The sequence below is a fragment of the Eulemur rufifrons genome, chromosome 5 (assembly GCF_041146395.1).
Source record: "Eulemur rufifrons isolate Redbay chromosome 5, OSU_ERuf_1, whole genome shotgun sequence".
In the NCBI taxonomy this organism is placed as follows: Eukaryota; Metazoa; Chordata; class Mammalia; order Primates; family Lemuridae; genus Eulemur; species Eulemur rufifrons.
The window spans coordinates 29,451,233-29,464,384 of NC_090987.1; the positions used below are offsets into that span (position 1 = coordinate 29,451,233).

Below are 13,152 nucleotides of genomic sequence, written 5' to 3' on the forward strand. Positions count from 1 at the left end.
GGTCCTGGAAGGGGGCATGGGCCAGAGAGGGCTGAGAGCAGGTGGTGGAAGCATGACTGGAGGCTAATCTCCAACTATGGATCATCTCAAATCTCTCCTATTTATTTAGGTGTACAGACTTACACAGACGTTGGTTTTGTTGCTCCGGGCCTGGCTCTGACCAACTCTGTCCACGCACATGCACACATGTCCCCACGTATGTGTGCAAATGAGACACGTGCACACGCACACTGCCACACTCCCGCCCACCCCCATCTTGGATGGCAAAGCAGGAAGGAAACGAGAGAAAGAGAAAACATGATGGAGACAGGTGTCCGGGACAGAGGAAAGAGGGAAAAAGGGCCACCACATAGAGCCACCGCAGGGGTAGAGCTAGGGAGGGTGTGTCTCTTGGAGTGGAGAGGTCACAGGCAGGCCCAAGGTACCACAGACCATTGACCAAGAAAATGGCTTCTACTTCGCGAGGGGGCTGGCTGTGCATCTCTCTCTTACACATCTAACGGCCGTTTGGGGACGAGCACCCCAACTGGCACGTTTGTGGGAAGGCCTGGGTATCTCACGAAGCTGAGTTTCGTATATTTTGCAGGATCTAAGTCCATTTTACAGGAGAAAGGCCACTAAAGTCAAATAAATTCAAGGAAATACTAGATTAAACAAAGCTATAAATGTTTATTTACTGGAGAACTTGGGGCGGGAGGGGAATTTTTTATTTGTTAATGTGCTTTGAACTGGCCCAGAAGGGCCTGGCTATAAAGCTACATGACCACAGCCCTTTCTTAAGGAGCATCTTTTAGGGCTAGTTTGGGAGTGCTGATATAAAGAGCTGTCCCCATAAGGGGATGCATTCCAAGTTCCCAAAAGGTGACTTTTGAACTCACATCTGGGGGCTGTGTGTTTGGGAATGGGAGCTGCGCACGGGTTTGTATCCAGTCTGGGGATGTGGCGGGGAGCGGATGTGTGAGAATCGCTTCTGCAGTCCCGGGTACACAGGAGGCTCTCACCGAATTTTTACTAATGGTGTTAATTGTTACCATTATAGTTGTTATGGGTCCCATGAGTGGTTCATGGGGGAGCATCAACTGGTGTGTGCCTAGTCCATGGAAAGAGCACCTGCTCCCAGGGCTTGGAATTTTACACGAGAAGGAGAGGTGCTGACAGCCCCTCGGTGCGAGGCGGCGGGTGAATGCGGATTTAGCCCAGTGCCCCCCAGGGGCCGGGCGGGGCAGCCTCGGCAGGACCCAGGACCGGGAGTGGGGGCGGGGGGCCCGGAGGACTCAGCCTCTGGCGCTCCCCCCACGGCCAGGCCGCGCTCGCGAGGGGGGCGGCCGGAAACGGCGGTGGAGAAGTTTTCTCCATGGGGCCTCCCCTCCCTCCCCCTCGCACTCCTCTCTCTCCCCAGGCCGGCACCCCGTGCCCTCCCGCTGCCAGGTCCCCTCCTGTCAGGGAGGACAGTGTCCAATAAACTCCTCCACCCGCAGGTGTGTCCGCCCTCTCCCACCGAAGGAGAGGGCTGAGGTGCCGGGCCGGCCGGGGTGGGGGGCGGGCGCCTCTCCGAGCCCCCAGGCCGCGGGCGCCCCACCTGGGGCAGTGGGCGCCCAGGCGAGCGGCGCCGCCCCCAGCCGAGGCGTGGGAGCCTCGGAAACGCCCGCCCCGGGAGGGGCCCCCGCGCGCGGGTGGAGGGGGGCGCCGGGCGCCGAGGCCGGGCCGGGGGCGGGGCCCGAGGGGGAGGGGCCTAGAGCCCTCCCGCCCCGCCCCCCGGCCCCCTTCTCCCCCACCTGTCCCTCCCCGCCGGGAGCGGCCCGGGCGGCCGGTGGAAACCCAGGCCCTCGTCCCTCGTGTCTCGCCAGGCTTCGTGAGCTTCGACAACCCGGCCAGCGCGCAGACCGCCATCCAGGCCATGAACGGCTTCCAGATCGGCATGAAGAGGCTCAAGGTGCAGCTGAAGCGGCCCAAAGACGCCAATCGCCCGTACTGAGCGCCGGCGGGAGCGTCCCCCGGGGGAGACCAGGACTCGCACAGGTAACCGGGGGCGGCCGGGGCGAGGGGACGGGAGTTTGGGAGGGGACACCGGACGGACCCGCCGCCTCCTCCAGCCTGCGTGGCCCGGACCCTCACTTGTGCCTTGGACCCGCTGCGCCCGGCTCAAGCTGCTCCTCGCCCAGTACCTGGGGGACAAGCGCAGAGCTGTGGTCATCCCAGCAGAAATGGGCACGGCCATCCCCCTGCCGCAGGGCCAGGAGGGGCAGGAGTGAGGGAGCCTCTTTGAGGTGAGGCGAGCCCTGGGCCTGTGCCTCTAGGTCTACACTGGCAGTCCTGTTTGCCAGAAGACGCTGGGGTGAACGGATGGCAAGCTCAGGCGGGGAGCGTTTGGGGACAGAATAGGCTCCGCAGGCCTTCTCCCTACTCTGTTGTTCCCCCCTCCCCAGTTCTGCAGGAGGGCCGGCAGCCTTTGGACACTTGACCCCTTTACCTCTCCCTTTCCCCATAGCTCAATCAGGAGAGGAGGGACAGGACTTTTCAAAGGGAACTTTACCAAAACCAAAACAAGGTGGGACCAAAGCTGTAGCCCCAGAATCCCTCACTCTGCCTACCTTGCATGGGCCATGACCAGTGGTTAGTTGTCACCGCCTCTGCTTGGGCTGGTCCTGCCTAGGACCTGGAGACACAGTCAGCCACTCCTCTTCCAGGCCTGTGAAAGGGATGGGGATGGGGGCCGGGCACAGAGATGTCCCAGGCCATCAAAAGTCTACCTTCAGCCTGGTTGTCCTAGTGCTGTCTGCTCCTTCAGTCCTGAGCTTACTCACAGACCAGAGACAGAGGCTCCCTTTAGGCCCTTCCTGCTCAGCTCCGTCCCCCCAGGAGGCAGGCACCGTGTTAGGTACTTGGGGCCCAGACTGAGTAGGTGGAGACAGGCAAGAGGCAATACCATAAGGTCAAAGGATAAATGATCTAGTAAGTCAGGATTGTTGGCTGCAGTTGAGTCACCTAGTCAGGGTAGGCCTCACTGAAGAAGTGACATTCCAACAAAGACTTGAAGGGGAGGGGAGCCATGCCAGTGTCTCAGGGCATGCACCCTCCCTCTGAGGGGACAGGCAGAAGGCTGAAAGGCAGGGCAGGGGCAGTGTGCTCAAGCAGGACAGGGGGCTGGGGTAGTGGCCTTGCAGGCCATTGCATGGACTTTGTTCTGTCCTCTGAAATGGCAGATGGGGTAGGGGGCACCGGGGAATTCTGAGTAGAAGAGCGATGTGATTACTTGCATTTCAGTGGGGCCACGCTGGCTGCTGTGTTGCTAATAGATTGCAGGGGCTGAAGCAGAGGTCTGCTGCACTGACCAGTCAGGGCAGGGAGACAGCAGGCAGTGGGATGTGAAGGAATTGATTTCTAGATATATTTTGAAGGTAGAGCCAAGGATGCTTCACGTAATGAGTTAGAAGTGGGCATGAAAGTGAGAGGAACTGAGGACAACTCCCAGGCTTTTGGCCAGGTGACAGGAAGATCAGGCATGTGGGAGGTAGATATCCAAGTGGAGGTTCAGAGTCTGGAGTCAGGGAGGGCGATCTCTAGTTTCCCAGTCTCCACTCCTGTCCCATCCTCCGCCTCACTGGGGTACAGACTCACCTGAACACCCTTCCTTCATCCCGAAGTAGCAGCACACACTTGCTGAAAGCAGGGGGCAGGTGGGCACGAACCTCCTATCTCTGCAAGTCTGGCAAAGCCAAACCAGCTTCTCCTGCCTCCTAACCACCCCCGCCCCGCCCATTTCTGGCTTGTGTGCAGATGCAAACACACATGTTCACTCAGAGTTTGGGCACCTTCTTGTGCCAGACACTTGTGCTGGGATGCAAAGATGAATGAGTCACCATCTCTGCCCTCATGGAGCTTCGGGCTCTGTGTACATACAGACACCAGGAGACAGTCTGCAGAAGGGGACATTTCCGGAGGAGGAGAGGGACAGTTCAGTGAAAGCAGCTCTTTCTATATATAGAACACTTTCTTAAATAAGCATAGCTCTGCCATTAAGGTATGATCTGGGTCTAGGTGCTTCCTCCCTCTAGGCTTCCACGTCCTCGTTAATGAAACCATGGTGTTGGAGTCAGAGGATTTGGGACGGACATGGGTCATGTACCAGGGTCATGCCCCGAGATTCCTAGGAGCCCCTGTGGGTGTGTTTTGACAATGGCTTCCTTTAAAGCAGCTTGTCTTAGCCTCGGCCCAAGCAAGGGTAGAATCTCTAGGTCAGCTAGCCTTCCAGTTACAAGGGTGAGGAAGGCAGGTTTATTGTTTGGGACATAAGGTCAGAGTGGCCCACAGAGCTGAAGCAGCTGGCAGTCAGAGCTTGGGAGGAGGAGTGGTTTACAAAGCAGAGAAAAAGCAGAGTGGGTTCTTCCACCAGAGCATGCAAAGGCGGGAAAGATGAGAACCACAGACCTCACACAGTGCTTACCGTGCACCAGGCACTGCTCTGAGAAGTAACAGCTGTGAGATCTAACTACATAGCTGTCTGTGACTACCTACATGGCAGGTAGTGCTAGTACTCTCATTTTACAGATGGCGCACAGAGAGATTAAACAACTTGCTCATCAGCTAGCGAGTGGTAGAGCCAAGCTTTGAAGCCAGGATTCCCGGTTCCCTTCAAATGAGGAGAATGAGAAGCCCCCACCACACCCTCAGCCCAACCCTGCCACCCGGAGTGTCCTGACCGTCACAGGGAACATGTCATGACACCGCATTTCTCTGAGGTCAGCCAGCTGACCACCCCCTCCCTACTAAGCAGTCTTAAAAAGCTGTGATGTGACATCACTCCTGCAATAAAGTTGACCTTTAGTCTTCATTTAGACGCATTTTAAAAATGGCACTTTCAGACTTCCCAACCCAAGACTATTAGGAGCTCTAATAGAAGGGGGTGCTAAGAAGAGATAGGGGGGTCTCCAGGCAGGCTTGGGGACTGCAGTGAGAAGTGGCTGTTCTTGGACTGCCAGCAAGGGAGGAAAAGGCACAAAATGTCACAGGCCAGTGAAGGGTGTTTATAAGTACTGAGGCCTAAGCTGGAGTCAAGGTGCTCAGAAGGGCAGGGCCAGGAGAGCAGGAGCTGAGGGGACCAGCCAGTTTGAGGAACAAAGAGGGACTGGGCAGGGGGATCTCAGGGCCAGGTGGCCACCAGCAGTGGTGACGGCAGAGCACACAGCAGGCATGGTGGTCCAAGGCCAAGCCCAAGGGAGTGGGGCAGGTCTGGGGAAGGAGAGCGGCCCAGGCAGGGCACCCTTGGGGAGCACAGCCGGGCTTTGGTTCCATAAAGGGAGGCCCCGGGTGGGGTGGGGAGGGTGGGTCAGTGTGGCTCTCCTCCCTGGCTGGTTTCCTCTTTTCCCTGCTGCCTCTGCCCCTTGGCTGCTTGGGCTCATTGTCTTGTGCTAAATTGGGGGTTTCTCCAAATTATCTTTACCAGGAAACTAAGAGGAAAGAAACAAAGGCAAAAAGAGTGGGCAAAAACACGGGCATGGCCAGGTCCGTAGCCAGCGGGCAGAACACCCCACCCTGGCCCTACCCAGCTCAGAGTCCCTGTCCTGCCACTGAGCTTACTGGCACACACGGGGCCCCAGCAGCGGCCGGGTGCTCAGGCCCCTAGCACTGAGGGTCTGTGGCCGGAGAGCTCACCTCGCAGCCTGTCTGACTCCACTGCACGTCCTGTCTGCCAGGCCCTGGGCCTTGGCCCTGAGTGCGCTTTTGCACAGTGTCTGGGCCGAGCTTCGCAGGCACAGGTGCTTCGGGGCTGACTTGTGGCTTCAGGCCTGGGCCCTCTCTGGCTAGAGCCCAGCTGATTTTAGGACCTGGCATCGGAATTGGTTCAGCCTGGCCATAACTTCCTCACCCAGGCCAGTGAGCTGAAGCATCCCAGACCTGATTGGCGCTTCCCCATGCTGGTCAGTGAACCCCCTGCCACATCGAGGGCTGTGCTCTGTGAGTCCCCCCAAGAGAGGGACTGGGAAGGGGTCACCCCTGCAGGCAGAAGTGCAGCTGCTCCCTAATGAAGAGAGTGGTCAGCTGTGCACACGCAGAACCCTGAGGAGGCTCCCTGGGGACCGAGTGAGTGCGAGGGTGGATAGTGTGTCTGGGGCTGAGTGTGTGTGAGAGATGGGGGCCTGCACGAGAACTTCCCCAGCTTGAGCTCTGAGGGGAGGGGCCGTGTGCTCCTCAGGTTTACGTCCTTCTGCCCAGGACAGTGAGTGCCTGGCACTGACAGGGAGGGAGTGGGACTGAGGCCAGGAGAGGTCAGACTGGGGAGGAGTGAACACCCATGAGGGGCTCAGGGCCAGGTAGGGTTGGGGGGGAGAGTCCCCAGGGTGTCCCTTAGTTGCAGTCCGCAGTTGCAGTTGCTATAGCCGACACCTGATGGCAATACACTCCTTAGTTCCTCAAGCCTCTTCTCCCATGCCAAAGGGACCTGCCAATTGGACATCCTGGGTGGGTCTGAGGGCTTTTGGGAGGGGCTGGAAGTGCAGGGGAGGGTGGCATTTCAGGACTCAGTGGGCAGGGATGGGCCCTGGTCTGAGTGAGGGAGAGCCGATGTTGGAAGAACAAAGAACCCATTGGGTGGGCAGGCAGGCTGGGTGGTGGAGGAAGGGAGTCTGGGACGTTCTTCTGTGAAGGCTGAGCGGAGGCCGGGCTTGGGCTCAGCTACTGCACGACTTGTCCAAGGTGACAGTTTAAGATCCCAGGCCTCCCTGCCACCCTCCCTGAAGGAAAGCACAGGACCAAGAGTGGAAGTCCGCTGCATGTAGAAGCCTGGTGGAGGGGAAACCTGCAAATCAGCCCCTGTAGTGCAGCCTGAGTGCCCAGGGGAGCAGGGGATGGGGAGCAAGCTCACGGTGACCATGAGGGGGTGCAGCCGGGGACCCCAAATCCCAGGGTGGGGGCAAAGCAAATGGCGAGAGGTAGAGAAGACATAAGTTGATGACTCCTGATAGGGAAGGGAGCTCATTCTCAGCCACACAGAAGGCCAGGGACAGGACAGGACAGTCTGAAAAGCTGTTCATGGAGGGTGTAGGGGCGACAGGCTGTGGGAGGAGGGCAGGTCAGCAGAGCAAGAGCACCAGGGCCTGGAGAGGCAGTGTCACCCGCTGCCTCTGTGGCCCCCTGCAGGGCACCCTCGGGCCTTCCATGTGGCCCTTGTAGGGGTCAGAGCTGCAGAATCTCCGAAGGGCTTCATGTGCCCAGGAGCTGCCTCAGTTTGGCCACATGGGCCATGTCGGGAGCACAGCAAAGTGTGTGAGCGAAGGGTGTGAAAGCGATTGTGAGATGAAATTAGTAGTGCCAAGGTGTGTTTATAGAATTCCAAGAACAGCGAAATTTAAATCTTGAAACAAAATGTGCTCCTTTTCCAAAGGTTCTGAGGAAAGTGGTTGGAGGCAGGACAGAAGGGGGAGGACCCTCACATCCCACAGTGGGTGCCCCTGCAGCCTAGGACGGTGGCCAGCGTGGACCCCCAAGTCGGGAGGTCCGAGCTGCCGCCAGTGGAGCCTGTACTATGGCAGCAAGTGTTTCACAGGGGGACCCCACGGGCGCGGCAGTCAACTTAGCCAGCCTCTGACCTACCCCGCCAATCCGGGCCACCCTGCCAGGCTTCCCCTGCCGGTCCCCAGGCTGCAGCCACAGAAAGCTGGGGAGGTGAGGAGAGCTCCACACCTGGGGGAGAGAGAAAGAATCAAGGGTGATTTTTACAAAAGCAGAGAGCTTGCTCCCTGAGATCGCTTGCCAGCCAAGGTGGTTTGAGGGGCTCTTTTATTTTTTTCTGGCCCCTTCGCCAAACCACCCATGCCCCCCTCCCCACCAACGCATGATGGATATGCCCTTAGTGGCCCTGTGTGAGGTTCTGCTTCTGTTCACAGTGTATCATGTGTCTGCGTAAACAACCGTGCGTGTGTGTATGTGTGTGTATGTGTGTGTGTGTGTTGCCGTGCCCATGTCTGTCTGCCGGCTTCCTCCATCCTTTGAGTTCTTTTCAGTTCTCTTATGATTTGACTGCTGTTCTCTCATCAGAGCTTCTAGATTGATGCTGTGGTCTGGTGCTGTATAAGTATTTTTTCCTTTTCATTTTGTTTTAACTTCTGCCTTGCCCTTCTTCACCCTCAACCCGACTCTCCCTGCCCTCCACACTCCCCACCCTGCCCTCCCTACCCTGCCTCTTCCTCCCCTGCCCACACTCTCTTGTCCTCTCTCTCTCTTTCTCTCTCTCTCTCTACATATATAAATATATATATAAATCTTTTCTTCTTTTGTCATTCAATCAAATTCCAACAACCCAACCAGGGCCAGTCAAATCCACCACAGTCTCGCGCTGAGCTAGGAATAAAGTTCACGTAATCACATGAGAGTGGAGAAAAGTCCCCCATCCGTAAGTTCAAATCAACTCAAAGTTCACAGTGTGACATGATGGCGTCATGTAACAAGGCTAAGAATCGGTTGCATGACAGTTGCCGTCAAGTTTCGTGGAGGTGCTGTGATTGGAGCGTTTTCTTGGATGTCGTATCAGTCGATGATTGGCCAGTCATGATCACACGTGCATTTTCTTGACTTTTGTGCTGCCACGATCTTTTTTGCTGTGCTCATTTTCGTTTCGTTCTTGGTGCTTGCAGTGGTTTTACTTTCTGTTGTTTGGTTTTTCTTGTTCAGCGTTTTTTTATGCTTCTCTAGATGTCACATAGAGAAAAAAACAAAACAAAAGAACAAAAAAAAAAAAATAGTCAAAGATGAATTCCTGAATTATCAAACATGGGATCATTTAACTGTGCAAACCATTATTTTTTTTCTTAAAAATAAGGAAAACATCTTAAAAATATCTATGCGTGGTTGATTTACTTGCACTTGAAAATATTGTGATTTTATTTTTTTCTAGAAATTTGGGGGCCTTTTTCAATTGACACTTTCTTAGGTCTGGTCTTTTTCCAGTTAGGCTATTTTAATCTCACTCCAAAGGGAAAAAAAAAAAAAACCAAAAAAAAAAAAAAAAAACCAAAAAAACAAAATCAAAATATTTATAGTAACAGAATGATTTAAAAAAAATTCTAAACCAAAAAACTAGAGAACAAAGCCAGAGGCCTCTGAGAGAGAGCCCGGTAACAATTGTAAGGTTTGTATCATAGCCACTTCTGCTAAATTCAACGTGGGGAGGGGAGGCCGGGGACTGGGGGTTTGGGAGGGTTTTTTTGGTTGGTTTGGAAGAAACAGTACTGACAAAAGCAAAATGCACCTTTTTGTTTACAACTGAAAAAGGGTCCTTGACAAGTGTTTTTTAATTTTATTATTATTTTATTTGGTGTTGTAATTGTTTAGACTGCTGTGTACGGTTTGCTGTTTGTTGAATCAACAGTGTGAAAAACCTGCCAGCATGGATTGATATACGCATGACGTTGTCCCCTCGACTGGGGGCTTTGCAGTTCTAACTTTCTCGATGTAACCAGTCACCCCCATGTATAAGTGGAAGCTGCTTGCTAGAATGGAGATGAGTCTCATTTGTTAATTCACAACAATTAAGCATTTGCCTTCTGATTCTAGTCAGATCATGATTTTTTTTTTGAAAAGCAAAACGAAACACCAAAAAGCCACCATTCAAAACAAAATCAAGAACTGTCTGAGTTAATTTATTTAAGTTGGATAATTAAATCTGTTCTGACCTTTTTTTAGGTTCTCCCATCCACTCCCTTGAAGTTCTGAATTTCCTCTAAATTCCCTGGCATGTATGAGACAAGTATTATGTGTGTGTATGTGTGTATATATGCATATACATACACACATATCCATGTATATCCACATATGTGCAGGTGAATATATTCTACACATATATCCAGATATACATATATATACATAGCCTCGCAAATAGTTACCGACCTGGGGAAAGAAGTGGTTGGCTGAAAACTGGGCAAGGGTTCTACAAAATTCAAGCCATGGGTCTCTCTTCCTTCTTTTCCTTATGCGGGGAGGAGTGGGCTGGGCTGCTGGATTTTTGCTATCTTGTTTGCTAGGCTTCTGTATACATATTGTATCTGGGCTAGATCCCTCAGAGACAAGTTTAATTACAAATTCGTATCCCACATTCCCAATTTCTTCCCTTAGATCCAGCCATTCCTCAATCCCCAACTCTAAAGGAACCCAAATCAAGAACCCTCTCCCAACAACTAAAGTTCAGTTACGACCATCACCACTAGACCTCCCAGTGGTTTCTTACTCTGAATAAAAGAGTATATTTCTTTTTAACGTATCATGATCATGACTAATACTCATACTGGTCTCTCTTCCTTCCCTCCCACCATCCCCTAGAGCTCCCATCCTACCCCCCCAGGCAGGCTCCTATTGGTGTTTGGATGCATTTTGTGTTTTCCCTCTTGGCTTAATCAGTCCTGATTTTCTTCATTTTAGGGCAGGATGCTGAACGGGCTACATTAAAAAACAAACCTCTCTCTATATATATTTATAAATGAGAACTGTTGGATGACACCTTTGACATATCAGCCAATATCAATCAAGCTGAAGACTCCAGACACTGTCTGAGTGACTGTAACATTTCTTCAAGGAAAGTATAGCGTCTATGGAGTTCAGAGGGCACGTGTTTGGGGGAACAATATATATGACATAAAGAAGAAGATGATGAAGAAAAATGAGAAAAAAAAAAACACACAAAAAGGCAACTTTAAAACAAAATGAGACCAGACGGTGAGGCTGCAGGGCTGGGAACTGGGAGGAGACGCTGCTGCTTACCGATCCCGGGGCTTTTGCAGCCCAGGGCGCCTGAGGAAGGCTGGGGCAAGCGGTGCAGTGGGGCCTGGTCCCCAGGGGGCGGCTGGGAGGCCGCCACTGAGCATCTCTATCTGTCATTCCTTTAGCTATTTAGGGACCAAAGGACCAAACTTTTTATTGCAGATGTGTAGCTCTATGTCAAATAGGGGGATGGAGGACACAGCCTCCTTCCTGCCTCCTGGCTGTTCTTGAAACAGCTTAGAGCGATTCTATGAAAAAAATGTAATAAAAAAAAAAAATTAAAAAAAAAAACAAAAAAAAAAAAGGAAAAATAATGCTTCAATGCTTTTAAAACAGCAAGATAATAGTTCTTTGATACTTTGAGAGGCGCTTTGATTACCCTCATTCAAGTCTATGACACTTTCCTATGGTTTTCTGTATTATATGTCTGGATGGAGCTGTTAAGACGAACAAATTGGTGGATATTTGGGGAAAGCAACAAAAGTATTAAAATTCATTAACCGTGAAGTGTGAGAAAACAAGGAGGGGAACAAAGGGACTTATAAGGCAAGGTCATTGTTGTGAAAGTCTGTAAATGCTTCTAACTCTTCCCCCCTCTTAAAATCATAATAGTTGTACAGAATTTTAAAAAGGAAAAGTTTAAAATACCTATATCATAGAAGAAAAATTAGAGGAAAGCAAAAAATAAAAAAAATAAAAATAAAAAAGGAAAAAAAAAAAACCTATAGAAGTTAGCGTTACTGCTAAAAATCCCAGATGTTGTAGGACTGTACTTTTGTAGAGTTTAGACTGAGCATCAATCCCTTCTCCCCGCGAGTGCTGTCGGACGCCGTTGTCCCAGAGGGCCAGGCCGGACTCGCCGCAGACCTGCGGGCTCCTGGCTGCCCATCGCCGGTGGAGGCCGCACCATCGGCCGGGACGGCCGCCTCTCCCGCCGCCGCCGCCGCCGCCGCCGCCCTCGCCTCCGCTTCGCTCCGGGAGCTGCGCGCGCTCGCCCGCTGCCCGCAAGCCCTCGACACCTTCCGCTTCACTCGCCTTCCATGCTTGCTCCAGAGACTTTCCGGGCAAGGGAGAACTGGGAACTTTCATCTTAAAACAACTAGACAACACACACACACACACACACACACACACACACACAAAGAAACCTTAACAAAGAGAGAGAAAAAAAATAAACAATCTTTGAAGAATTTCTGAAACTGTTTACAAGGAATTTTGAAAAACAGGGATGTTTAAATGATGCCGGCTCTGTTTTTCTGTAAATAAATTTGCATATTTTGTAGGACTTTTAATTGTAATGATAGAGAAAAAAACAAGGAAAACTATTTAATGAAAGCACGATATTTATCTTTGGTAAATGACTTTAGAGCAGTTAAAGACATTGCTTAAAAAAACTCAGAATCAGAAAAAAACACTGAATTATTTAAGAACACATATATTTTAAAGTATAACATATTTATTATAATTTATTTGCACCCTTGGGAAGACTTGCTTTGGCGTTCTGCCATGACACCTTCTCATTGATGTCCAGTTCATCTGGAGGCGGGGGGGCCTCTCAGACCTACCATTTTTTTTTTCCTTTAGAAGAACAAATTTCTGGTTCCTCTCAGGCCTCCTGCCTTTCCTTTCTTTCTGCCCATTATTTTTTCTTTTTTTAATTTTACTTTTTTTTTTTTTTTTTGCTTTCTCTTGACTCCTCCTTTTAGGATGTCCAGATGTTGTAAAAAAAAAAAAAAAAAAACAGCTGCAGTTCAGTACAACTGCTCTTTTCACACTCAACTCCCTAAAACTCCTTGTAACCTTCTGTAACTATTGGATGACGCTTTCTCCAGCTTAGCCCTAAATAAAGCACAGTTTAAAAAAAAAGAAAATGACTTCATTGGTCTGTGCTTCTCGGATTCTGGCCGGCGGTGCCTCACAGCCCCACGGCTTGCCCACGGGAAATAGCTTTGGGCTCTCTCTTCATGGCATCTGTCTGAGCCCCAGGGGTGGGAGGTGATGGGAACAATAAAAGGAGGCTTGTTCCACCCTAAGAAAAATCTCTCTGGACTGGTGTGTCTCTGAAAGTCCCCATTGCAAAGCTATTCTTCGGGGTCCCTGGGCAGGGATGGCCACGGTGCCATAATGGAAAGGAAGAAACTGAGGCCACCTGACCCGAAGGCAGACCAAACAATGTAGCACCTTGGGAAAGGAGGTGGTGGAGGAAAGAGACGGCAATGAAGGAAGAAGAATGAGGCTGCAACCCTAAATTCGCCATGAAGCATTTTGGTCTTGGTTCTGCGCTTTCCACTCCTTGGCAGTTGGCGTGGATGGAGGAAACAGGATTCTGGATCATGCCCAGAGTCAGGCTCCTGGTTCGGTCCGAGGGGTGCTGGTGCAGGAGGAGACGAGGCCCTGCCCTGG

At 51.8% G+C, this 13,152-nt stretch overlaps 1 protein-coding gene across 50 annotated transcripts in view; it reads left to right on the plus strand.

Moving 5' to 3' along the window:
* Positions 1 to 12,613, plus strand: part of CELF4 (CUGBP Elav-like family member 4) — a 298,106-nt gene extending 285,493 nt beyond the window's left edge. For 22 of the 50 annotated variants that reach the window (XM_069468062.1, XM_069468064.1, XM_069468065.1 and 19 more), the window contains exons 12-13: positions 1,848 to 2,019; positions 10,411 to 12,613. In XM_069468062.1, coding sequence (XP_069324163.1) covers positions 1,848 to 1,975 — 128 coding nt within the window. In that variant the 3' untranslated portion in view covers positions 1,976 to 2,019; positions 10,411 to 12,613. Of the gene's footprint in view, positions 1 to 1,399; positions 1,479 to 1,847; positions 2,020 to 8,304; positions 8,390 to 10,410 lie in introns of those variants that run through there. The other 28 variants (XM_069468089.1, XM_069468066.1, XM_069468070.1 and 25 more) reach the window with 6 other exon arrangements.
* The last annotated feature ends 539 nt before the right edge of the window (positions 12,614 to 13,152 follow it).